Source organism: Erpetoichthys calabaricus, chromosome 13 (assembly GCF_900747795.2).
Source record: "Erpetoichthys calabaricus chromosome 13, fErpCal1.3, whole genome shotgun sequence".
NCBI lineage: Eukaryota > Metazoa > Chordata > Cladistia > Polypteriformes > Polypteridae > Erpetoichthys > Erpetoichthys calabaricus.
Genome location: NC_041406.2, coordinates 1,161,678 through 1,188,911, shown reverse-complemented (window position 1 = coordinate 1,188,911; position 27,234 = coordinate 1,161,678). Strand labels below are relative to the sequence as shown.

At 48.6% G+C, this 27,234-nt stretch overlaps 1 protein-coding gene across 1 annotated transcript; it reads right to left on the bottom strand.

The window, feature by feature from the left end:
- Positions 1 to 589: 589 nt before the first annotated feature.
- Positions 590 to 23,350, bottom strand: exosc7 (exosome component 7). The gene is made up of 8 exons (XM_051935679.1): positions 23,236 to 23,350; positions 20,452 to 20,553; positions 19,273 to 19,367; positions 17,416 to 17,581; positions 15,143 to 15,213; positions 12,795 to 12,918; positions 10,148 to 10,303; positions 590 to 761 (listed from the first exon to the last, which is right to left on the bottom strand). The coding sequence occupies exons 1-8, from the start codon at positions 23,290 to 23,292 to the stop codon at positions 657 to 659; spliced, it is 876 nt and encodes a 291-aa protein (XP_051791639.1). The 5' UTR covers positions 23,293 to 23,350; the 3' UTR covers positions 590 to 656.
- Positions 23,351 to 27,234: the final 3,884 nt, after the last annotated feature.

The window sequence follows — 27,234 nt, the reverse complement described above, 5'->3', positions numbered from 1 at the left end:
CCTCGGCCGGCTGGTGCAGGACACCTGCAGTTTGCCAGTTGTCACCACACCCCCATTGAGTCCAGCACACCGTCCTGGCACACAAACTGCTCTGCCAGCTCAGTGTTTAACCCCACTGGACCACCAAAGCCCCCAGTTTAGGACTCTATGCCATCCTCTGCCACTGGACTTGGGCCTTGCTAATCAATAGAGCTCAGCATGTCCAGGCTGGCACACCATCACGCTCTCCATGTTGCTTCATCACAGGGTTGTGTGTGTAGCCCCCTGCTCTGAGTATGTGGCCAAACCGCGCCAACTCCTTCATTAAATCTGTGGATGGAGCTGAAGAGGCCAGTCTGCCAACCCAGCGGTGCCAGGGCCACAGATGACCGACATCAATGGCAGAAGGGACATGATGGAAAGAGTGGGCAGCTCTAGAGGTACAACAGAGGGTGCTGAAGGTGGCACAGAATATCAGCACCTGCAGTGTGGCCACCTCTGTCACTCCTCCGCATTGGCACTCTTTGGGGACAAGTTGTAAGATTACTGAACGGCCAAGCACTGGCACTGGGGGGTCTGCACTGGCACTTAAGGCAGACTTGACCAAAAATACAAAAAATGGCTTTATTAGAAAACAAAAAAACACACAAGTCTGGAGGGGCACCCAGGCACCCCCACTAGCCAATGAAGCCCACTTTCTCTCGACTCTTGCCCAGGCTTTCTTCTTTGTTCAGAATGTCCTGTAGGGGTGCATGTAGCGCCTTGCCAACCCGCTTCCCTGTCTTGAAAAAAGAAAAAAACAAACGTCACTGGGATCAAATAAAGCCCTGGGCAGGAGACGTGACCCGCACACGCTGGCAGAAAATCTCAATTAACTGCTTAGCCCAATGCCACCCACCCATCCATCAGTCAGTCAGTGATGCCACCACCAATACACCACCAGCTGGAGGTTTCCACTTGACACGCGCGTCCTCAAAGAGGGTGAGGGTCATGCGCGAGGAGACCCCGACTGCAGACGGACGTCACCGATTAGGCCAGCGGCTCACACAGCAGACAGTTTGGTCCTGCGGTGACATCGGCCAGCCACAGCATTCAAACCGGACCCCCCAGTCCCCTCTCACGAGCTGAATGTCCACCAGCGGTAAGACGGCTAAACCCGCGTGACAGGCCAGCACTTCCACACCACGGTGCTCACTGCCGCCATAGCGTTTACAGAGGGCTTTGGGAATTTAGCACCGTCTTTGTATGTGTGACAGTGTGACTGCATGTGTGACAGTGTGACCCTTGTGTGACTCGGTGTGTTTGTACGCACATCCTGTACATTTGTGGTTTACTTTTCTTTGTGGCTTTCCCTTCTGGTCCTGAGTGACTCAGTTTTGTCCCCCCGTATCTTAGACGTGGCTGGAATGACAAACTTGAACAAAGATGTCAGGCGGCGAGTGAAGAGCCCCCTCTTACAGGTGACGTGTTGGGCAAGTGGCAGGACCAGAGTGAGTGTGACGAGGGACAAATTCGAGGGACGGCTACATGACAGGGTCATGGCAGGTCTGGCACCGCGGTCGGTGCCTACCAAAATGTGGTGTAAGGAGGGACTGCCAGTGAAGCGACCTCTAATTATAACCCCCCATCTGTTGTTACACTGGGGGGCTGCTCACTTCAGTGCTGGCCGGGTGCCCACCTGCTGGTAGTCTGAGGCTGTCATTCCTGTTTGTGTCCTACTACACTGAATGCCACTGAATGGCACTTCTGTGTTTGCCGTGGCATCACACAGCTTCACCAGTGCTGGCATTGAGTACAACACTTCTGGCGCAGTGACACCCTAAGTGAGCCCACCTCTGGAGTCCTGGGTGCCACTCCTTACCATACCATACCATTTTTATTTGTTATGCGCTTAAGAACACAGCATTACAACTGACCGAAGCGCTGTACAGTTAAAACAAGCAAGACTAAAAGCCAAATATTAAAAACAAACATTAAGAGAGAATTAAAACAGAGACACTAAAAACGGGTCAGGGGACCCAATAAAACAGAGAAATAGCAAAAAGCAAGTGGAAATAAGACAGGTTAAGAATTAAAAGCCAATGTGAAGAAGTGCGTTTTTAGGTGTGATTTGAATGTGGTGACTGAAGCAGCTTGCCTAACCACTAAAGGTAAGGAGTTCCAGTTCTGCACAGACAGAAAAAGCCCTTTCACCACGAACTTTAAAACGTGCCTTGGGAACGGTTAGGAGCAGCTGATCTGCGGATCTAAGAACACGAGGGGGATTGTGACGATGGAGCAAGACACTCAAGTAGGCAGGGGCTAGACCATTTAGTGCCTTATAGGTTAAGAGGAGTATCTTAAAATCAATTCTGAAGCTAACCGGCAGCCAGTGTAGGGTTTTTAAAATCGGTGTAATGTGTTGGCTTCTGCTGCTTCCAGTTAAAAGTCTTGCAGCCGCATTTTGAACCAATTGGAGTCTCGAAAGAGTGGCTTTACTAATACCATATAGGCAGGAATTAGAATAGTCGAGCCGGGACGTAATGAATGCATGGATTACTGATTCCAGGAGGTGGTAAGGCAGAATTGGTTTGAGTTTGGCAATTCGCCTGAGATGGAAAAAGCAGGATTTTACTGTGCTGTTGACTTGAGCATCCATTTTCAGGACCATATCCATTTTGATTCCAAGATTGGAAACAGACGAAGTTACTGGAATGGGAAGAAAGTCGAGGCCAAGGGGTAGGGTCTGTTTGCGGTCGGGACTAAAAACAATGACCTCGGTTTTTGAATCGTTCAGGTGAAGGAAGTTTACAGCCAGCCAGTCCTTAATGTCAGATAAGCAGTCGAGAAGAGGTTTAGTGGAGTCAGCTGACTTGAGGGAGAAATAAATTTGGCAGTCATCAGCATATAGGTGATACGAGATTGCATGTTTTCTAAAAATTGCACCTAAAGGCAGGATGTAAATTGAAAAAAGTAGTGGCCCCAAAATGGAACCCTGGGGGACACCACATGGGAGTGGGACTGATTCAGATGAAAAATCATCTAGCATGACTCTAAGAGTCCTGTTGCAGAAATATGACCTGAACCAGTCGAGGGCTAAGCCAGATACACCAACCCAGGATTCGAGTCGGGAGATCATGATGTCGTGGTCGATTGTGTCGAAGGCAGCAGATAAATCGAGAAGAACCATAATCACGTAGAGTCCTGAGTCCAATGCCAAAAGGACATCATTTAGGACACGTAAATGCGCGGTTTCTGTGCTGTGTTGGGGCCTAAAGCCTGACTGAAAAAGGTCCATTACCTGATGGTCCTGTAGGTGGTGAATTAATTGCTCATAAACTACTTTTTCGAGCAATTTTGACAGGAAAGGTAGTTTGGAAATTGGACGAAGATTGGAGAAGACGGCAGGGTCAAGATCAGGTTTTTTCACGATTGGATGTACAACTGCGTGTTTGAAAGCACAAGGAACTGTAGCCGAAGATAGACTACTAGTTATGATCTTTAAGACATCATATCGAATCACAGGAAAGACATCTTTCAGCAGTCTGGACGGCACCACATCGTCCGGAGAGCCTGAAGGCTTCATTGAGGCGACGATTTTTTCCAGATGGGGGAGCGAAATGGGTTCAAAGCTAGTGAGGGAGCCGTGTACAGGAACGGCTAAATCAACAGAGCCAGAAGAAGAAATGGAGATCTGGGATCTAATGTTCATGACCTTATCCAGAAAAAACGTAAGGATCTGATTACAAAGAGCATTGGAGGGAGAAGAGAAAACAGTTGCAGCTGGAGAGAGGACAGCATTCACTCAGCTCAACATGTTATGACAAGACAAAGCAGAGTGCGTTATGGGAGTAAATGGCCTGGCCCACTGCTCCAGGCTCCTTAACCTGCTGGATGTCATCTGTGTGTCCCCAGAGGTGTCACTGCAGCTCATCCATCAGAATTCTTTAGAGTGACTCGAGGACACCTACTGGACGTTAAGGGAAGTGTCTTTAAGACAAGGCGCCAGGCAGCAGCGCGTCACGCAGAACGTTGTGGAAATCGGGAACAAACTACGAATGGTGGAGTCGGAGATTCAGCAAGTGAGGCTGGGACTGCGGAGCGTCTCTCAAAATTCCAAAGCTCATGGCCTCCTGCCCGGCGGTCCTGCAACCGTGAACCCTGGAAGAGACGTCCGTGCCACGTGTGCAAGTCAACAGCTGCCAGTGGAACTAAAGAAGTCGGTTATGAGAACAAAACGGCGCCAACACTTGCTGGGTATGACGGCAGAAGGAGGTGCGGCGCAGAGTCGGGTGGGCTCATCACAAGAGGCCTCATAAAACTGACTGCCACAAGTGCCACAGTGGGCCTGTCAATTAAAAAAGGGTCAAGTTACCACTTACTGTACCAGGGGGTCACAAGGAACCACCTTAACATCCAGCAGACACTCAACTGGACGCAGGGTTGGAGACACTCAAGTGGCCCGTACTGTCACCGTCATGCCAGTGTGATATCCAATTGAGAAAGGGCAGACTGTGGTCATCATGGGGTGGGCAGGTACACTTTGGCACTCAAATGAGATTCAGGTGGCACTGAGAGGTTTAACGTGTGCCCCCCACACCACTGCAATGCCAACCTGTCACACTGGCACAAGGCAGGTGGCCCAATGGACTCCAGTGGCTGATGCCATACTGCAGCACAAACGGAGTCTGCCAGGCCAGGTGACATTTTTTCCACTGTTTATTCATTCAGTTTTAGTGACCACATGTGGAGCCTGGCAGGGTCTTCTGTTAGAGGGTCCAACGTCCACTGTGGTCAGATGTTGTAATGAGCTGTGATTTGACTGCCCTCTTAGCTGGTGCCAGTTTGGCCCCTCACATTTACCCACTGAATATTTTTTTTTTTTGACCTCCCATTCTTTCTAAGCCCTACAGACGGTGGGCACCTCCAGCTGCCCTTTGTGTGTCGTCGAGTGCCAGCGAGGCCACAGTCCTTAAATCCTGCATCCTGTTTGAATATCAACTGGTCTGCATGTTTGACAAATGAAGAGGGGGCTGCGTCCATTGGGGGTCTTTATGGGTTTGTAAGTGGGTCGCTAATTTATGGGACTTCCCAAAATGCAATGTTTCTTTATCTAATTGGTCATCGGGCTGCTGGGCTCCCAATGGCACCTTTTCACTCCGCTGGAGGACAGACGATGGGCAGCAGGTTGATTTAAGTGAAGTCGTGGGCTCACGGTGGTGGGCTGCGTTGTGTGTGGTGAAGATGAATTGACAGATAGCGGTTGGGGGGGCTGCCTCGTCCCCAATAAGTGAACAGCTAAGTAAAGCCCCCCCGCCGTGTCACGTCCACAGTTTGTTTTCTAAGGGCCAATCCGCACTTAACTCGCTTTACATGTCTGCCTTTGTGTGTCGGTTTTTTGTGGGGTCTTTAAGTGTCGTTCAGTCAGACGGCCGTCGTCTCCGTTTAGTCTCTCACTGTCAATAGTGAGGTGAGGGGCGGGTCCCCCAAATGTCTTCTAGGAGTCTTAAACTTGCCGGTCGCAGGACTGAAGATGAGCCATCGTGACCCCCGAGATGGGGGGTGTGTGTGTGGGGGGGGGGTTAGCTTGGTGTCACCGTCTGCTGCAGCAAAGCGGGTCCTGAGGAGAATTCCAGACTGTCTGTGGTAAACTCTGGTTGTGTCCTGAGAAATGACGTGTGGCTGTCGAGACGCCCAGCAGTAGAGTGACACGTGCGAGTGACATTTGTGACTTTATTCCCACCACTTGACATAAATAAACAAATCACTCCATTATTTTGGTGGAAGCGCCTGCTGCAGGAAAGGTTAAGTCTCGTGCATTGGGGGTCACCAAGGGAAAAGAATCGTGGGCTCCTGTCCATTTGATCCTGTATGTGCGAGATCAGGGTCACCAGAGCACTGGGGGGCAACGACCAATCAGAAAACGGCGTGCTGCGCACAATCCACTAACAGACACCTGTAAAGAACGACTAACTAAAGGGTCCGTTTTTTGATACAAGATAAAGCAGCGCGGCCCGTTCATACTTGGGGGGCTCGGGTTGGGAATAGAAAAAGGGGAACGGAGGTCGTCAGCTTCACAGCACATCAAGGAGTAAACATATCGGTTAATTCAGAGTATTACTGACGCACTGCCATGTTAAACCAGGTAACCATCTGCAGGTATAGAAATAAAATGCATCATCATCATCAAGAGCAGACTCGCTGAGGCCAGTCAGGCAACACACGGCGGTAAAACATCGGCGCTGAAACTCGCTAAACATTCACCTGAAACTAAACGCACGTGTAGAACGTTGGCTCGGCTCTCGTCACTCGACCGCTCCATTGATGGCTGTCACTCGATGACTGAAGCATGTGACAGCTTGATGTCACCGGCACGGTTAAATTTTTTTTTTTCTTCTAGTTTTGATGAGCTGCTTCACTCCTGCCTCCTCCAATCAAAGGCACCGACGTCTCGTAAAAGATCTGCCAATGCGCGCCTTCACTTTTATCATGGGTGTCACCGCCGCATGTGGACCCCCTCTAAGCCAGAGCTTCTTGACCTTTTTGGTGTCCCCACTCACTCTTTCATAAATCAATGTCTTTGTGACCTCAATAAGTGTCTTTGAGGAGGGTGTGTTGAGCAGATGGAAGGAAGACTTTGAGAGGCTGATGAATGAAGAGAACGAGAGAGAAGAGTTTGGATGATATGGAGATTGTGAATCAGGAAGTGCAACAGATTAGCAAGGAGGAAGTAAGGACAGCAATGAAGAGGATGAAGAATGGAAAGGCCGTTGGTCCAGATGACATACCTGTGGAAGCATGGAGGTGTTTAGGAGAGATGGCAGTGGAGTTTCTAATGGAATCTTGGAAAGTGAGAGGATGCCTGAGGAGTGGAGAAGAAGTGGACTGGTGGGCCGATATTTAAGAATAAGGGGGATGTGCAGGACTGCAGTAACTACAGGGGGATAAAACTGATGAGCCACAGCATGAAGTTATGGGAAAGAGTAGTGGAAGCTCAGTTAAGAAGTGAGGTGATGATCAGTGAGCAGCAGGATGGTTTCATGCCAAGAAAGAGCACCACAGATGAGATGTTTGCTCTGAGGATGTTGATCAGGAAGTTTAGAGAGAAGGCCAGAAGGAGTTGCATTGCGTCTTTGTGGACCTGAGAAAGAAAATGACAGGGTGAGTGAGAGGAGCTGTGGTATTGTATGAGGAAGTCGGGAGTGGCAGAGAAGTACGTAAGAGTGGCACAGGATATGTACGAGAGAAGTGTGACAGTGGTGAGGTCTGCGGTAGGAGTGACGGAGGTGGGATTACATCAGGGATCGGCTCTGAGCCCTTTCTTATTGGCAATGGTGATGGACAGGTTGACAGACGAGATTAGACAGGAGTCCCCATGGACTGTGATGTTTGCTGATGACATTGTGATCTGCAAGTTGAGGAGAACCTGGACAGGTGGAGATACTGTATGAGAGGAGAGGAATGAAGGTCAGTAGGACCACCACAACAAAATACATGTGTGTGAATGAGAGGGAGGTCAGTGGAATGGTGAAGATGAGGGAGTAGAGTTGGTGAAGGTGTAGGAGTTTAAATACTTGGGATCAACAGTACAGAGTAACAGGGATTGTGGAAGAGAGGTGATAAAGAGAGAGAGTGTAGGCAGGGTGGAGTGGGTGGAGAAGAGTGTCAGGAGTGATTGGTGACAGACGGTTATCAGCAAGTGAAAGGGAAGGTCTACAGGACGGTAGTGAGACCAGCTGTGTTATATGGGCTGGTGACGGTGGCACAGTTGAAGATGTTAAGATTTGCATTGGGTGTGATGAGGATGGACAGGATTAGAAATGAGGACATTAGAGGGTCAGCTCAGGTGGGAGACAAAGTCAGAGAGGCGAGATGGCATTGGTTTGGAGAGATGCTGGGTATAATGGGAGAAGGATGCTAAGGATAGAGCTGTCAGAGAAGAGGAAGGCCTAAGAGAAGGTTTATGGATGTGGTCAAAGAGGACATGCAGGTGATGGGGGTGACACAGCAAGATGAAGACGACAGAAAAATATGGAAGAAGATGATCTGCTGTGACAACCCCTAACAGGAGCAGCCGAAAGAAGAAGAAGTGTCTTTCTGACCCACTTTCCCCCCTTCGATTCAAGCGTGATAAGTGGAACCTTTGGGGGGGGGGGGGGGGGGAATCAAGCAGAAGCAGCAGAGTGGCAACCCACCAAGAAAGACCACCATTATAAACAGTAGCAGCTTGTGAGCCGCAAACAGTGGCACTGCAACCCAGAAGTGGGACAGGTCAGGGCCCGATGGTTCACTCACTGCTCAAACATTCAGGTGGGACGAGGGTCTTTGAAAATCGTGGCTTAGGAGCGTTGGGATGTGGGACTAAAACACTAGAAAGAATGGAGTGAATGGGCCCAAAAGGTCCTACGCATTTCTGAACCCATTCAGCAACATACAGCATATGCAGTAAGACCCCCAGTTAACGACTCCTCCGGGTTGTGATGTGACATTTTGTATACACGTTGATAAATATTTTGTATGCCTTTATTTGTAATTTAGGCAAAGCAAATGGAATATCAGTGTTACGTTAGTGAGAAGAAGCATTCAGGTTTACAAGCCCAAAAGCAATGGGCAGGATTTGGGTAATGTGCCTGAAACAAGTCTGGCTAACGTCTCTCAGTCGACTCTCACACAAAGCCAGGCTGCCCAACTGCCAAGCTTTACCTTAACACCTGGTTTGGAGGGTGGCAGGTGTGACGGTGTTCTAACGCCCCATTGGTCTGAAGTGTGGCTTGTATCAGAAGCCTTTAAGTACCACGACGCCCTATTGGCTGTAAGGGTTGGACAGAAAACCTATAAATGTGCTCAGTCCTTGACACTCTCTCTCTGTTACTAACAAATGATGAAGGAGCAGCTCACACACCATGAACTGAGAAGGACAACACAATGAAGAGCACAGCTCGGCAGCCATATTGAGACAGGCATGCGGCCCGTGCTGGAGAGAGCTGAGCACCAACGAGGCCTTAACTGGAGACGTTTGAAGTAACTACAAGTCTGTGTGCCACCTGAGACTACACTTCACCATTTATCAGGTTGTATGGTTGCCAACATTCAAATGGACTTTGGTTATAAATGTAGATGAGAAGTTCTATACTATAACACCTGATCAACAGTAGCAAGTCTGGGAGATCTGAGGAATTCTGACAAAGGCTACACATTAATAATACAAAAGGGGAAAGTCGAGGAATACATTACTCTACCAAGACAAAATACTCCTGAAGTTGGCATAAAATGTGCTGTGGTTCAGGTGCCACCTGCCTATGCAGAACAGTCGTTGACATCGTGCTTAGGAACGTCACGCATGCTGCACTTGTTAGAATATTTTTAGAAAGTAATAAATGTAACTGACCGAGTACGTAAAGGAGTGTCTAAAGCTGCAGATAAGAAACGCCACATAGCAGAACCCGGTCATGACAGGAGGATCTGACACAGGTGCTCAGGCCTGACCCGCCAGCATTTAGGAGGCACATCTCCCCTTCTAAAGTCCACTGACCCAGGTGGGCCGCCAGATTCTGCTCAAGGAGTTGAGGAAATGCGAGTGCAGATGGCACCTGTGCCAGCCAGTGGACGAGGCAGATGAGTGCGTGCAGAAGGCGCTGTGAACGGTCAGGGTGTCGATACGGGAGGGCAGCCGAGGAAGGAAAGAGCAGTTCAGGCCGCTGATCACAGGATGGCCCTGACCTACGCCTGAGGCCCCTGCACCGCGATGGACCGCATCGGTGACACTGAAGTAACGTTATTGTGCTGAGGGACACACAGGAAGATTTGATGAAGTAGACTGGGAGAAGAAATGCAAATAAAACGTAGGTAGGAAGACGCAGGTTAAAAGTGAAGGTCAAAGGTCAAACGTTCTCGGCCATCACTCCAAACGACACGAGGTAAATGACATATGGGGGGAGAAAACATCTCTGAGCAGAGTTTTCCTTTACTCCAAGCTCAAGGGTCTCTCTAATAGGGGGAAAGGCAACTCATCTAACATGCAGAATCCAGAGAAGACCATAACCAGGACCACTGGCTGTGTGAGGTGGCAGCGATGCCCGCTGTGCCACCACACCTCCTCAAATCCACCAAGCCTGTGGCGTGGTCAGCGGAGGCGAACATCTGTGCCAAAGTAAAGCAGATTTATCCAATTCAAAGGTGGTGGTCTCACCTCAATCATCTCATAGATGCTCTCGGGGTCTAAGCTGCCTCCTCCAATCTTCCGGACACACGTGATCGTCCCCTTGCTCGTCACAGACACCAGCAGGCTCGCCACTGAACAGGCTTTCTCTTGAAGCGTGGCGTCCACAACATGTCTCTGACCGATCTGCAGCAGTGGAGAGAGAAAAGACATTTTAAAAGTGGACACGACGTACGGGTGGTCCGGCCTTAGTCCAACACAAACAAGTTGTGGCGCTGCAGGTCTCCACCCCGCGCCTAACCCTCGTTGACCAGCTCAGGTCCAAGGCCTCCCAGTTTTCATACTTTACTGCTTTTCTATTTTCCTTTGGTGTGACTGGCCCATGACGGGGTGGGGGGGCTGCTAAGGGTCCGTTAGGATCAAGATAACAAATGTGGCTGAGCGGACTCATTCACCAGATGAACGTCTTGGGGAGAGCAGGCTGACCGGCCAGATGTTTGTAACAACACCCCGAGCTGCCAGCAGATGGAATTCCGATCCTCTGAGCACATTGGAATTTTAGGAGGCCTTGGGGGTCTCCAGACCGGGCCAGCAGGAATGCGACTTCAGTGGAAACGGACGACGGCAGCTGGAGCCGACCCAGTGGAGATGAAATCAGCGTCCATCACCTCGTTTAACACTTAAAGCTGCACACGACATGGCAGCTTTAACTGAGAGCGGCGTCGTGTCACAACCACCTGTCATTTTGTTATCTGGCAACAACGCACTCCCCGAGAGTGTGCCAGGGTGTGACTTTAGCGGTGGGCTCCTGCGAAGACAAAGAGACGGTCCTCAAGTGTGAGCAGCAAATCAAAGACATCTGATGGTCTCGTCAGTCGGCGACAACCAATAAGTGAGCAGGAATAAGGAACTTCACAAACAGAAGAGACTCTCGGGCCCAATGCCCCACAACCACCAAGCCTTCGCACAGCGGCACCGCCGTCAGGCAGCTTGGGGGGCTGTAGACCTCGCCAACACAAGAGAAGTGCGTCACACACTTTACATCCCCTAACAGAATGGAAAAGAGAAATTAAGGGCAGAGGCTGCTGCTGTAAACACTTGGCACTTCACCAGCTCCGCCAGGCAGCACGCCATTGGCTGTCAGAATAGGAGAGGAGCGCGACTGTGCTGGAGGGTCGGCAAGTGTGACGTGGGCTGTGATTTTCAATCCTGTAATATGACAAGATCAGCGACTACGAGATGGCAGCCTGTTGGTGTCACCAGCCGTGGCAGCTCTGGGGCTGGCACCGACTTCTAGTGGGCATGAAGCGCTGGACGCTGAATACGGCCCATCAAAGAGGGAATATTTTCCTTTATGTGTATAGCTGATTGTTCTGTCTCTTTAAATGTTCGGCTGTTCTTTGTGGGTGGAGCCCCAGGAGACGGGGCCACCCTGACATCACGGTGCCTGAGCCCTCCCTCTGGTTATATAAGTGAGCTGGGAAGGCTCAGGAGTTGGAGATCATTCATTTATTGTGGAGTCAAGTGAGTATTGTGTTTTCTCAATTTATTGTGCTCTCTTTCAAAAATTCCGATCTCTGGATTAGGTTTTGGCTCTCGTTTGCTCAGGCGTATCGTTTAAGCAATTCCTTTGTGCCTCCTCTTGCTCTTTTGAGTTTTATTTTTCTTTGTATTATCTAGTCTTCTGTGAATAAATCCTTGATTTATAAAGATTGCCCTTTTCATCCAAGCCACGGGTTTATGGTCATCCCCGCTCTTGTAGTGCTTTTCTTAGTATCTTTCTGGTTGTTTTGCCAGCTTCCCATTTGTGGGCCAGCAGGTGGTCTTAAGGGCCTGGACAAGTTCAGGTGAGCCTCCAGTTAAAGGTCTGGCCTGCTCCCTTGCTTATTTTTGAAGGCCTCACGCCAATTGTGCCATCATGGAGACTCTTTGTTACAACAATCACTCATTTTTTACACATTGCTTCGGTTTTTTATTTTTATGTTGCGTAATTCTGGGAGAAAACACTTCTTGGGCTTTGCCAGGAGAAACATCAAGAAGGTTCCTTGTTTTCCTTAATCTTCTAGCAGTGGGCCAATGACGCTCCTGCCACGGATTGGTTTATTATACAAAGACAATATGATCCTAAAGTAACAAGTGATAGCACATTGTGCACCTCACCACCACCACCGGACCCCACACGTGCTGAACCTCTGCCCACCAGGCTTCTCTGCAAGCTCTAACAGCACCTGCACAAGACGACGGCCCACAGACCCAGAAGGCCTCAGCCAACTGGAAGAGCGAGAGCGGCCCACCTGACCACGATGGGCCCATTCACCATGCCAGACCTCCACTGCCCCCTTTCAACAAGCCAGGTCTAAACTGGGCGCTGGCGTCGTGACTCGGTCTCGCTGTTGTGGCTTTAAAGCGGTTCCCAGCACTGACCCTGGCCCGCTAGCGCTCCCTGCTGGACAACCTCAAAGGCCCCCGAGTGGATTGGAGGAACTGCATTTGGGTTAGCAGGCGATGTTCCTCCTGACTGACGTTACTGCAGTGTGTTTGTGCATGAAATGTTATCGGGGGCCCAAATCCCAACACATTTCTGGCTGACTTTTACATGACGGCTGCTCTACAATTCCTGCCCTTTTTGTGAGGTGATTTTCTTTTTCAGATATTTCAAGCCAAGACCACCAAATACCTTGCAGAGCGTCACAATACACGGGACGTTTTCAGTGTTGAGTCGCACGCAGTCAAATGGATCATCTGAGAGCTCAATTTCAGTGGTGCCTTCTTCATCCTCCATCATCTGGACCTTGGGGATCCTGAGGAATTCAAAATACATAAAAGGGTTAGCTGTAAAAAGGGGGCTCACGAGTGCCACCATGTCCCGTCCGGTTCAACTCCCTCATAATTTAGAGGAGATCTGAAAATCCTCCTTTAAAGTCGTACACGACAAAAGTAAAAGAGACACAGTAACTGACCGCATTATTTAATAAACCAGAAAGTGTGAAGACGGGGCCCCCCAAGGTGTGCCGTTAATTGTGCCCAAAGATAAGTGCAATCCGGGCGGGAGACGATGAGGCTGAAGGTGGACGTCAAGTTGTTGGCACACGGTGGTCTCTCAGCTTTTGAGCCCTGCCCTTCCCAGCATTTTGGCACCAGAAGCCCAGCAAGTTTCAACACCTCTGAAAATGAAAACCTTTGCTTTGTAAAGTGGTGATGATGATGATACAATAAGCCACAACGTTCTAACAGGCTGAGAACAAGCCGGGTTTTCACCACCACCCACCGTCCAGGCCCGACACCAAAACGGGTTTAGGTGGCCGAAGTAAAGAACAAGAACACTTCACAGGACCTTCACCGTCTCCCCTTCCCTGTGGGGCTCTCAAGTCTGGCGCCCAAAGACCCTCAGGAGCGGCGCAGTCCACTCTGGGGACAGTTGAAGGTGTGTGGGGGTCATACACCTGTCACACAGTGACCCAGAGGTCCTAAGATGAGCTCACGTCACAATGGAGCACAAGGTCAGAAGCTCTCTCTCTGCCTGCTTGCACTTAATTATAGGAGTTCTTCACATTTATATAGCGCCCGTCACTGTCAGTGTAGAGCCACTTCAAACACCAGCAATGTGCGACACCCACCTGCATGATGAGATGGCAGCCATTTTTGTTCCAGGATGCTCACCACACACATGCTGTTAGGTGGTCAAGTGGCGAGAGACAGCCAGTTAGAGACAGAAGGACCAGGGCGTAGTGGGCATCGGGATACAGAAGGATGCCCAGGAGTCTTTAATGACCACAGAGAGCCTCTGTTTTATGTCTCATGTGAAGGACAGCGCCATTTGTACAGCCCCGTGTCCCTGTCACTGCACTGGGATCCCCACACTCAGTCCACAGGGTAGCCGCCCCCTGCTAGCCTCACCAACGCCTCCTCTGGCAGCTTTTCCTGCCTGATCTCCCATCCAAGCCCTGGCCAGGCCTGACCCTGCTGATCTTCAGGTGGATGACCTGCTCTGAAGTGCAGGTGCCATGGCTGCTACTCTCATGCCAGTGTAAAGCTCTGCTGGACACCAATCAGAAAACACAAAGGTGACCTGCAGCGTTGCTTGTATGAGTAGCGTAACTAGATGGCGGTAAATGAACGGAGGGTGGGATGCCAACCAGCTAGCTGGGTTATGGTGGCCTCCATGGCAGGAGACTGCAAGATACAATCTTCATGGGCTGACATTCAGTCCAGTAGGGGTATGACGGCAGATACTGTAGGTGGGCCGTTACGCCAGCCTTTCAGGTGTCCGGCCTGCTGGGTTCAAAGGGCTGAAAGTTCACAGGACTGAAATGCCCACCATACTCTCAATTCTTTAAATGCCCTTTTCTGGGGGCACAGTGCTGGCTGTTCTCTTTTACCTTGAATTTTGTGACGTCACAGATAGCTGACAGACAACACTGTGTCACTTGAGAGAAAAAAAAGCGGGAGATGGAGGTCAGCACTGACCCACTGCACTGATGAGTCAACAGTCAAAGACCCCACACCGCAATTACATGAAACTCGCGGCCGACTGCCCTGCCACGTGGCTCCTCTCAGTAATTTTGAACTGCAGCCCCCCGGCCCCTCAGCTTATTCTCAGCCCTTGCTGTCCCCTCTTAATTGTATTCCTTTATTTTAGGGGAGTGATTTCAAATCACGTATTCAAGCAGACCAAAGCCATCGTGTCAAGGTGGGCCAGCGCTTCACATGAACATAAATCGGCAAACTGGGGGCCGCTGCTCAGCTGCAGTTCTTACCTCTGAATGCCCCGAGTCGGCTACAAACACGACCACCTCTGCAGACCACCAGCAGCTCCACACTCCTCCATTCTAAAAGGCGAGACGCGCACAGCGAACGGACCCTTCAGATAAGGGAGCGGCTAACAAAACCAAGACCACCAATGGAGGCGCCCAACTAACAGCCCAGCGGCACCTCACGTCGCGCTCTGCAGTCGCCGCTTCAACTTCTGAGCTGACGGACCCCGGGAGTTTGGACCAGAAGATCAGCATGAACAAGGGGGCTTACTTGGTGTTAAAAAGTGCAGCTTTGATCGCCAGAGAAATCGCATCAAACAAGTTGCCATCGCACTGCAGCAGCTGAGGGGAGAAAGGAAGAGAGAATTTAATACTTCAACGTGAAAACGGATCAAAGCTAAATGCACTTTAGATGGCGTGACCGTCACCAAGAAAAAGAAAAGAATGGAATAACGCAGATCTCGGGACCCCCGGAGCTCTCAGTCCAGCAGATTTCACACTCGGCGCATCATTCGGACTTCTAAGTGGCCTCACAGTTCTTTTCAATTCTCTTCTTCACTAAATTCATTTATTTAACACTAAACCAGTAAAAAAACGAGTACGAGGGTACGGCCACAATTCTCTGCACTGCGGTCATCGTCGTGTTTGGGTGGGCTCACGTGGATGTCAGCAGTGAAACTCCGACCTTCATCAGTCAGCTTCTCGTGTCGTTTTCTGGCCGCTCTGCTCCCCGTTTGCATCACAGAGCAGCCATCTGCTTTTTATGGGCCGAAGTCCACCACGGCAGACTGTGTACTACTGGACTGAGAGGAGTTCAGCACGAAGAAGCAGCAGGATGCCCACCCAGGACCACTACAGGTCCATGCCAGGATTCTGACAAACTGAGGAGGATTTTTGCCCCCCCAGAACGCCTTCAGCCCCTCTTTAATGCGGACAGGAGAGCAGAGTGGCTAGAAAATGACAAGAGAAACTCACCGGTCAGGTCAAAATGTGACCACCGTGAGCACATCAGGGAACTGCTGTCCAGCAACCCCAACAAAATGATCACAAAGGTGCCGAGAATTATTAAAAAGAGTTAACAAATAACTTGGCATTACCTGAAGTACAAGGAGTGTGACGTGTCGAAGGCGAATTGATATAATAATAATCTTTACATTAATATAGCGCCTTTCTCACTACTCAAAGCGCTCTCCACACAGGGAGGACCCGGGAAGTGAACCCACAATCTCCTCACTGCAACGCAGCAGCAGCACCACCAGTGCGATGCCACCTGTGAGTAGTAGTTCACATCGTGGACCCCATCACGAACGTCGCCGCTGCACCGTCTACTTGGAATGCGCACGGAGTAATAAAAGGAAGTGCATCTGTCACTCCAACATCTGTGCTAATAAAACGCATCACTGCAAAGGTTTGTGATGCGCCACCTGTTGGAATGACTAAGGCCAATGGACTGACTCACAGATAGACAGATAAAAGGTGGAAATACAAAAAACTGATATCCCGAACTACTGATGGAATACATCAGCAAAGACAAAAATGTTAAGAACAAGAACAATGTTTTTATATGCAAAAAATGGAGAAAACAAAGCTCCCGATACAACTGGCATCAATGCCACACGTCCATGCAGGACGCTCCGTGTGCGCGTGTCACATGTGAGCAGACCAGCTGGCCAATCTGAAGCTCACGTCCCCCACGATATACTAAAGTCCACGTGGACGCGGGCGCGTTTTCTTCATTTTATATGCAGGCCGAGCTGCGATCCTTTGGGAGCCTCTGTTGGGTGGGTTTTATTTCATGAAGGACTTTTCAGAATCCTGTTAGAAACGGCGTATGACTCTGGTAACAGACAAACTGGCACTGCAAATTAATAAAGGGAAATTCACATCGAGGGAGTGCTAATCTCATTCAAGTCCGCTAAACGTTCAGGTGCTGCTCCTTCATTGATGCTGCAGCATGACAGGAGATACAAATCAGGCAAATCAATGAATTCCATTAAGAGCTGCTGTATAAAGTGGGCACATAAGATGGAGACCCCAGCACTCGGACCATCGGAGTGACAGTCAATGGGATTTGCACTTCCTCTGACAGTCATGTTTCAATTTAAAATGCCCTTCATTCATTTACAGTGTTGGGTGTCCGCACCACCTGTTGGAACGAAAAATGTGACAAATGGGGCCTTGGAATGAGTGTGTCGAGGGTGTGTCGTGAGTGACTTCACAGGTATGGCGGGCTGCAGTTCCATTCTGTTCAGTTTAATCAGATGACGTTTCTGCACTAAGCCATACAAGAAGACAATTGTTTTTGTCCTGTACAGATAAAGGAGGTTCGCTGCCAGATGAAGCGGTTTTGCTATAATTAAATGAAATTTGAATTAGCGGACACTTTAAAACACTAGGCCAACAGTCCACGGGTTATTGTGGACAGGGCCAGTTTGAAAGGAATAAAACGACTTCCTCATCAGCCAACTCTTCATCTGCACAGGTGGACTCCTCTCAGTAAGGAGCTGCTGGGCCACCAGTGCCCATCCGTCGGCGGCTACTGACCAGCACATCGGTGTAGAGAATCCAGCAGTGCTCCATGGGCGTGATGCACAGACTCTTCAGGTCCACACTGCGCTCGTTGTCATACACCCTGTAGAGCGCGTTGGCGATCTCCGTGCCGAGTTCTTCTCCTCCCCGTCCTTCAAATTCTGGAGTGGCATTTGCAGAGCTAAATAAATCAATCAGTCGCAAGTTAAAAGTATAACTAATAATGAAGTACCAGTGGCTATGCAACTGCAGGAAGAAACGAGCATGTGAGAAATTCACAGCGGTCTACTTGCTGCCTATACCCAACACCCAAAGTGTCACCCGTCACCATCATTGAGGTTTCTTTGTCATTAATTTACACACCGACACCAGGCTCAGAGACGGCGTGTCCCCTCATGAGGCACATCACACTCACAGCCACACAGGACTCTGGGACTGTGAAGGCCTCAGTTAAACTTGGGGATGTCGGCACAATTCCACTTCCCTCCAATACGTTAGATTCACCCACTTGATCTAAAAGCATACTCAGTCATGTGGACGAGCGGGGGGGCCGCACTGCTGCCATGTCAAGTCTCAATGGCACAACCAGTGGCTTTTAGCATGTTGTGCACAAGACAGAAATAAACTATTGAGGAAAGCTTGCGACTTAATTATTTAAAAGATGATCAGAGCAACGTGAATATTAAAAAATGATCATGTGCTCAATTATCCAGAAAAACGCTTTTTGAAGTCTATGAAATGGTCTTCATTCTGAGTGGACCAATTGGCCCTGCAGTGGTCTCTGTACCCTGGGCCGCTGTATTTCAGTTCCTACCCTGACTGGATTTCAAAAGCTGTTTATGTCCTTCTCATATCTTTTTAGTCCTTTGTTTGTCGCTCAGACGGTTTCTACAAATCTTCCTTTATGTTCCGTATGTCCTGTGGATGGTCCCTCAAGACACAGGGCCACTTGTCCATCACTGTCAAGGACAACGCACAGTCCCTTGTGGTTCATTGTGGAAGTGCTATGGTGTTGATGAGCTCTCCTGTGTTTTTGTGGTTTACTGGATTTTTCTGACCTTTTGTTCTTCCTATTGACCGCTCTTTGCATTTCGAGTATTGGGACTGCGTTTGCTTTTGGGATTTCTTATTTTTGATGTGCCTTTTGCTCCTTAAAGCCTATTTTAGTGTTACTGGGCACTTTTGCAGAAATAGGATTTCATGGTCCTTTACTGCTAGCCAGGGCTTTGCCAGCATGTCGCCCTCTAGTGGACATTTGTGGGATATCTGGGGTCTTTTATGTTGGAGGACATAGGTGAGTGCATGTTCAACCTGAACTGTTCAAGTTTACTGATGGGACTTAACGCTCATTGCCTGTTTTAAAATGGGGGCCATCTTTTTTTTTTGTTTTTTTTTTAAATTGCATTAATTGACTTCCAGACTTTTCCACTCAAGGCCATGCTGCAGCCCTGGGCAGGGTGCCACTCCATCACAAGCGCCACACACACAGAGGAAGAAATGAAAGGGCGGAGGTCCCACACAAACTCCACAGAGACGTCAACTGGCCATGAGAAGTGACCCAGCAGCAGCGTTACCCACTGCCCTGGTGGGCGGCCTTGGTTTCAGGTCATCTACCACATTGTGTAGTTAAAGGACAGTTTCAAACACGTGGCAGTCTGTGCCCACCCCTACTTTGACTACTAAAGGCAGAGCTACACCCAGAATTTGGAGCTCAAGTCCAAGTTAACTAATCCTGTGCCCCAAAGCATGCTGACCAAGATCAAAAAAAGGAAGACGAAGAATCTTCTAGAAGCGAATTACCTGAAATTGAGTAACACTGCACAGAACGCACCCTTGAACCACCCGAGGGGGGTCCGATTTGCTTCTACTCACCAGTCAACAAAGAACTCCAGGCACCCCTTATTTGGCCTGTCTAGTTTGGGCCTTCCGATCTCCGCCTTAATACCAACAAGAATATCAGTGTGGCCCTAAAAGAAATTAAAGAAACACAACCAGTGAAAATGTGAATGACACACAGTGACAGAGACCCGTCAGCAGCGGGTAAGACTTGTGTGGCATCTAACAGTCGCCAAAGCGCCCCCAGCATGCCGCAGCACCGAGCGTCAGTTCTTCAGGGGGTGTGTGGTGATTTAATGCAATCCAAAGATGTGCCGTTACATTAGCTGGTGAGTGGGTGTGCCCAGGGGAGTCTGGCGGCCTGGCCAGGCATCATTAGGGGCCAACACAGACCCCACTTCTCCCCTTTTCACCTGACTGGTTTTCGAGAAGCTCCCACGTCAGACCCTTCTCTTTAATCTAAAAACGACAACATTCAGAATGGCTTTAAACGTTTGACATTTGCCTCGTCTTCTCAAACTGCTTTTCCTCGTGACGGTTGCAGTGCCAGCAGTCCAAGTAGGTCAGCCCAGACTTCCCTGTTCTCATCAACGATTCCAGTTCTTCCTGAGGAATTCCCAGGCGTTCCCAAGTCAGCCCAGAGATCGAATCCCTCCATGCTTGTTCTGGGTGGGATGTGCCAGGAGCAGCTCTAGGAGAGCCACCCAGCAGGCATCCTTATGATGTGCCCACGCCACCTGAACTGGCACCTCTCTGGCTGGAGGAGCAGCGACTCTACTCAAGAGGCTCCCCCAAAAATCACCGAGCTCCTCACCCTGCCATGGGGTGTCAGCCAGGCCATCCTGTGAAGACACCTCATTTCTGACACTTGCCCCAAGATTGATATTACAAGTGCCGCTGCCCACAACTCAAGACCTCCATGTACCCTGCCTGTGACAGGATTACTGGGACCCCCTCCTGGAGCCTGGCCTGGGGGTGACTATAAGTCCACACTTGTAACCAGCCTGGGCTCAGCTCAGAATGGCAATGTGGTGCCATCTTATGAGCTCACCACCGGCAAGGTGAAGGGCGAGGGTCAGGTGTGACAAAGGCTGGAAGGACCTAAACGGATCAGACAAATACTTGATGCCAACCACGGTGCCACTCTTTATTACGATATGAACATTCAACAATTTCTGCATTCACTAATTAAACATTAACACTTTCCTGACTTACGAGTTTGACTCGGGCAGACCCGCTGGTATTTGACACCACATCAGTTTCCACCTCAATGTACCGATAATCTTCACACGAGCGGCCGTCCACCCTCAGGTCATCCTACAAGGAAGAAAACAAAAATGTTGTGTTAACAAACCAAGTGGCACAAAAGGGGGCTCGTGTGGGGGGGGAAAAAAAAAAAGAACAGCTGTGCCTCCTAAAAGAGAAACATCCTGTACTGTGTGTGTGTGTGGTGAAGATTATCAGGAGCCTTTAACACGTCTCTTTGGTGCGGGTGGTGTGGTCGGCCTTCATCATCACACCATACATACACGAGCGTACAGTGGCACAAAATAACCTGCTGCCAGAACAACAGTGCAACATGCAGGTAAGCAGTACGAGGTCCTACACACACACACACACACACACTACGTATGTCCACAAGTGCACGGGGGTCACACCTCACAAGTGAACACAAAGCTTAGTGCAACTAAACCTTCTAGTGCCGAGAAGCCTTATGGGCTTTTGGAAAGAAACTGAAGCCCAGGCTGGCAAGACTGGCTCACGTACTCTGGCACCTTCAACCAGACGGGCAGTAAGCCTACCAAGGGGTCTTTCACAATTCTGCAGATACTTGAATGGACAAGAGGGACCCACTGATTTGTATTATTCATCAGTGTGGACCGCCAGCTGCAGGGTTCCAACGAGTGGCAGTTCCTCACAGCGGGCCGTGATGCTCCTCGCCAATATGGGACGCCTATAGAATGTGGTCAGGGGGTCTCCTCAGCCTGTCTTCGGAAGTGGAGCTGCTGCTGTGCCTTTTCTTAGATAAAGAGATGGAGCTGATGGACCAGGCGAGGTCATCCTCCAAGTGCACACCTTGGAACCGAGTGCTCCTCAATATGCAGTGGGTGGTGAAGAGCACGGCTCATAATAAAGGCCACGTCACACACGGCCTTCATTTGTATGACTTTAGTGAGTCACAGGCAGTCGGCGGTGGGCTCCAATGAAGGCCGGTCATATTTAGCCACTCACTGCGACAAAAACAAATACCTTCAGCCACAGAGGTGGGATCTATGTGTGTGTGTGTTAGATGACAGCCCATGAATGCTCGTCCAGAAATATAGTGCTAATAATGCAGTAACAAGGAATGAAGAAGATGGGCGTTTTGGACCTCACAAACAGAAGACAAGATATCTTGTGTTTTAAGTACCACCACAAAATGGAGAAAAAAAAACCCAAAAAGAACAAGACCGCAGCTGAAGACACAGTTTACCCAGCATGCTTTTGGTTACTGGACAAAGAGGGAATGTCATGTGGTCACATAATCGGACACGTCCAGTGATTTTCAGTGGTTTAAACTGACATGGTCGTCTGACGAGACCTGCAACTTTAGTCAGCAAGTCTGATGTACCCCATGACTAGAAGTTACGTAACGTGCCATCAGCTTAAAGCAGCAATCACTTCTTTTGTCTTTTCCATACACAGTAAGATGATTTTTCTTGTCCACATTCACGTGCTGTTACACTCCATGTTGAGATGCTAATTCATCTCCATTTCTGATGAGACCCAACATGGTTGTGCCATCGGTAAACCTGGTGATGCCGTTTGAGCTTGCAGTGCAGTGAAAAGAAATGGGCTGAGCACACAACCCTGTGGGGGGGACGCTGGTGCTCAGTGTGGTGTTGCTGGAGAGAATATTACTGATGCAGACTGACTGAGGACGGACTGTCCAACTGCAGACAGACTTGCTGAAGCCCACCAGTGTCAGCTTCTGAGGGAGGAGGAGGATGATGATGATGTTGTTGAATGCTGAACTGAAATCAATAGACACTCCCTTTACTCAGATGAAGGGCACAGGACATGGCATCCTCTGGAGTGATAAGCAAACTGGAGTGGGCTGTGCCAGGCTGGGAGACCACTTCTCACGTGCCTCATAATTAGCCTCTGGAAGCACTTCATGATGGCAGGTGTGAATGCCATATGCATATTTAAGGTTTTAGTAAAAAAGAATTCTAAAAACCTGTTAGTACTGACTTTAAGGACACGGATGTTAACTTAGCTTTCATAAGATTCCAGATGGCGAATACAAAAAATTGTCTTCATCTATTTAAAATACTGTAATGGGTCGATACTACATTCACAAAGCCCAATAATCCAATAAGAAGTCTTGTTTTACAGTTTTTAAAAATGGGTTTCAATTTTATTTGAATTCCTTACTGCAGTTAAAAAAATAACGAAGATGGATGGACTGATGGACAAGTGAGATTTGTACAATCTGCCCATCTGATGACTCGTAAGGACCTATGGCGTATTCGACACTGCTTATCTTTTGAAGATTTATTTCTCCTTTGTATGTATAATCGATTGATAGCTTAACAAACAAACCGTGTTCGCATCTCCCACCGCCGTTAAGCGAACACAGCATCGCCTCGGGTTAACCGGTAAACTGTCTTCATGTAGCCGATTAGTTTCTGAGGGACTGATCGCCATTAGGACCACCGTAAGGACACGCGAGCTGCTCGCAAGCCAGTCCTGCTGCTAATTAAAAACGCAGCCCGCCACAGCAGCCCACCCCGCTCCAGTGTTCAATACTCGACACTTCTCGCCAGTTCATTTCTCGACGCCACTGCTCGCTGCTCCACATGATAGGTGGGCACGACGTGAACTCGGTAAAGCACGAGTTGCTGGTTTTAACCTTACTGACGCCTCGCGGAGTCTCTACGCCCTTCCATTCGCACACCCGCTTCTGACTGCTCTAACTCACTGGACGAGGTGTCCACTCTAATTCTGAACATCTACCTGCACGCCGTGCATGATGAAGATCTTCTCTGCCTCGCTGACTCGCACAGTCGCCATCTCCTCCGCCGGGCTCTCATAATTAGTCGCAGGTTCGATAACGTCATCAGAGTGGGACGGAAGTGCTGCTTTCGCGCTTTACAAGCCAGGGAATTCACAAGGACCCAGACCATTGACACAGACCGGGTAGCGAACGACTCTTTCTGTTTATTGTGGAGCCAGAAGTCTATGCTATTTATTTAATTAATTATAGTGACGTTCTGGACACTCGCAGACGGGTAAGACTGTTCGAGGACACTGGCCCCGCCCCCTAGACACGCCCACACGCACCGCTCTGCTTGCACAGCCTGTCAATGCGCGCTCGCCAGGAGCTGTATAGACGCTTATGCATTTCTCAGCGGTTTTACCGTATCCTGATTAAAAACATACCGAACAAGTGATCGATTGGTTTTTATTACGGCACGCAATTTAACATGGAATTCAAAAGTGGATCGCATTTTATTTCACGCCCATACATCGTGCGTCATAACTAATGCTGCTCGAATTTACGTCAATTGTCGGCGCTGGGAATGACGTCAATTGGAAAAACAACACGGACGCCACCAGGAAAACCTTTGTCGTGCTTGGCTTTTTGGAATGAATACCAGTTGGTAACAACGCATTACGCGGTATTGTGCGCACCCAAACACCATAGCAACGTGTCTGCAGACAGTGGTTGAAAAAGGTTGGCCAGTAGATAGATAGATATAAAAGGCACTATATAAGATAGATAGATACTTTATTAATCCCAAGGGGAAATTCAAATACTCCAGCAGCAGCATACTGATACAAAAATAATATTAAAGAGTACTAAAAATGCAGTACTGCATGTATTTAATGAGTCGAATAGACAGAAGTGCTAGTAGAGTTATTTAACTTACTACATCCTTCACTAAAGTTCACCGTGTACATCGATATTTTGGATTACTGTCATAGTCTGAACTTGAACAAACGTAGACCTGACAGTGCAGTCCAAAGTTTCTGAATAGAAAATCTGACTTGTGGGGGCATTCCAGTTGAAGTTTCAAGTAGGAGAACTTGGAAATTCGGACTTTTCAGTCCAGATGTAATGCATCATAAATGGCAAGCAAACATATTCCATGTCATTTAGCAGCTGCTCCAAGTGCATTGCATTTTGATTGAAGACCACGCATTAATCAGTCAAACCTGAATGTAATCAAATGACAAATCAGCCTCAAATGAGGCCTTCCACTTTTAAACATTTCTGCGTTCTGGTAGCAAACATACATTTCATCAATGCACAGGACCCATCTTAACAACATCATAGGTTTTGATAGCAAAACGGAAAGATACAGAGGCGTTAGAAACATTAGGGGCCCCCAGCCAGTGTCCATTATGTCCATACATTAAGGTGGCCCTGAATATGGAGAGATTAACCGAAATGGTGAGAAGTTAGTATTAGGTCTCGTCCTTCTGTCAAGTTGTCTAAATAACGTGTTGTGCTTGCCTTATAGCCAGTTGTTACACTCTTCTTCTGATAGTCCTGACCGTTACGTCAAGACGTTTAGCAGTCATCCCCATCTCTGGGTATTTACAAATAGCAGTTAGGTGAGTATCAGGGTGCAGACAGGGTTGATGATCTCCAGAATTATATGCAGCAGCTCTTTACAACATCAGCTCGAAGGACGTTACTGCAGCAGGTGGAAATTCTCCTGTTGCTGCTTCTCTTAGACTTTCTATTGAACAGTCAACTCCCAATGAGAATGAAATCGTCATTTGCACTGCCAGCTTCCAGCTGTTCAATGAGAGATGGCGGCTCAACTGCTCAAAGTACACGTTCTACAAGTTACATGACATTCACACACAGAAATACAGATTAGGTCAAATACAAGGGGGCTCCGCCCCCTGCTCGCTTCGCTCACCTACCCCCGGCGTTTTGAACCCATGCCCGCCGGGCAGCCGTAGGTTGCTTTTTTATTGGCCTCTCTTTCAACCTCATGTAGCATTTTTATAGACTTAGCTAATGGGTGACTGTTTATGACCTTAGTGACGTTTCTCATTATAAGCTCCGTGCATTGTTTGTTTTCAGGAAGGTTCACTCGTTGATAGATTGCGTCATCTGGATCTAAGATGTATATTTCTGCAAATTTGCGTTCGTGATTTGTTTCAGGGTGCACTGTTCCAATGCGATGCAATATTTGTCCACATACGCGACAGCAGTATGGGCCATTGCCAGCTGGTGGCCTGATATGTACTCCGGTATATGCAAAAGCAAATTAACTATTGTAGGATCTAATGCAGTTGATAAAGATTTCACTTTCAGGTACATCGTTAGTTAGAAGCTTCTGTAGATATTCAGGATATGAATGTAAAGGAGGCAGTCTACTCTGCCCCTTTTGACATCAACGTGTAAACTCATTACTTGTATTGCCAGTTGTTTCTTCAGGGAAGTTAAGTGAATGACAATGATTGCAAATGACATTCATTAATCCCAATGAATTTTCATTAATAGTGGACTCATTATTGAACGCGTTGTCAGTCAATTGGTGGAATTGTTTAGCAGGTGTTTGTCGTTACTGTCTTTGACGTTTATCTTTTGCTTGTGCCGTTTGAGAAGCGCGTTGTTGTATGTCCAGTATTTGGGATGTGTTGTTTTGGAGCTGTAACTGCTTTGCTTGTGTTGTGTGAGAAGCGTGTTGTAGTCGCCGGCGTTCATTGTTTTTATTGAGCCGGGCCCGTTTTTGTATCTTGGTCAGTCGAGCTCTCTCTTTTTTGGAGCCATGCCTGCTTGTTTTCCGGCATTTCAGACGCACGTTGTAGACGTCTGCGTTCATTGATTTTTTCCCGTCGGTCCCGTTTTTGTATGTCTGTCACTCGAGCTCTTTCCTTTTGAATCCGTGCCTGCTACGCTTCCGCAGTTTGAGATGCGCACTGCATGCGTCTACGTTCATTGTATCTGTCCATTTGGGCTCGTTTCTGTACCTGTGTTAGTTGAGCTTTTCATTTTTGGAGCCGAGACAGTTTTTCTTCCGCGGTTTCAGAAGCGCATTGTAGGCGCCTATGTTTATTGTTTTTTTTCATGCAGGCGCGTCTTTGTGGTCCCATTACTCGAGCCGTATCGTTTTGCACCCGTGATCGTGAATTCATGACTTGTCTGTCTTTATCGTTACTAATATGGAGAAGTAATAAGGAGGATCGCACTTACTGTTAATATGGAGCGTTTTCTGTGGTTGAACGGTTAATAGTGCATCTCTGTAATAAGATTCACCTCTGCTGTATAGTTCGTACGTGTTCAGATGACGTATGTTTAATACGGAGCATTCGTTTCTTCTTATTATTACCCATCAGGTGTTGCGCCTGTGTTATCTGTGGTTGTCCTGTTAATATTGCATCACTGTAATGTGATTCCAATATGTAGTGTAGTCCGGTTTCTTGTTGTTTATGTATGACGTCAGGTGTCCGCGTGCGGTTTTTTAGAAGTGCGTGGATTCTGCTGTGTAGTGTGTACGTTGATTTCAGATGCACGTTGTAGGCGAATGCTCCTATCGTAGTATCTGCCGTTTTCCGTACCACAATTCGCTTTCCATAATATATCGGGGTTGATGTGTGACCCTTTGTGGACTCCGTAGTCTGTCCCGTTTTACTCGGGGGTGTGGGTCTGACTCCTCTTTTTTGTGTGCTATGGGCTTTGTGTGGCGCCTGCGTCTCACTCCTTTTTTTTTTGTGTTCTATGGGCGAGTTGCCTCATTTCTTATTTCTGTTAGTGGAGGGGGGCTTTGTGTTGCGCCTGCGCACTATGTCTTTTGCGTCCACGGGCAGGTCCCTGCGTCCATATCCGGTTTACCATTCTCGTTTAGTAATATGGATATCGTTAAACAAGCGGCTGAAATGAGTTTCCTCCGCAGGGTGTCTGGGCTCTCCCTTAAAGATAGGGTGAGAAGCTCAGTCATCCGGGAGGGGCTCAGAGTAGAGCCGCTGCTCCTCCGCATCGAGAGGAGTCAG

What these genes read in the sequence shown, in the direction of transcription:
- exosc7 (XM_051935679.1), bottom strand. Translation starts at nt 23,292, where the DNA reads ATGGCGACTGTGCGAGTCAGCGAGGCAGAGAAGATCTTCATCATGCAC. An exon ending in CTGGAGTTCTTTGTTGACTG is followed by an intron (nt 17,582 to 19,272) that starts GTGAGTAGAAGC and finishes TGATTTATTTAG; the next exon opens with CTCTGCAAATGCCACTCCAG. An exon ending in GCATCTATGAGATGATTGAG is followed by an intron (nt 762 to 10,147) that starts GTGAGACCACCA and finishes TCTTTTTTCAAG; the next exon opens with ACAGGGAAGCGGGTTGGCAA.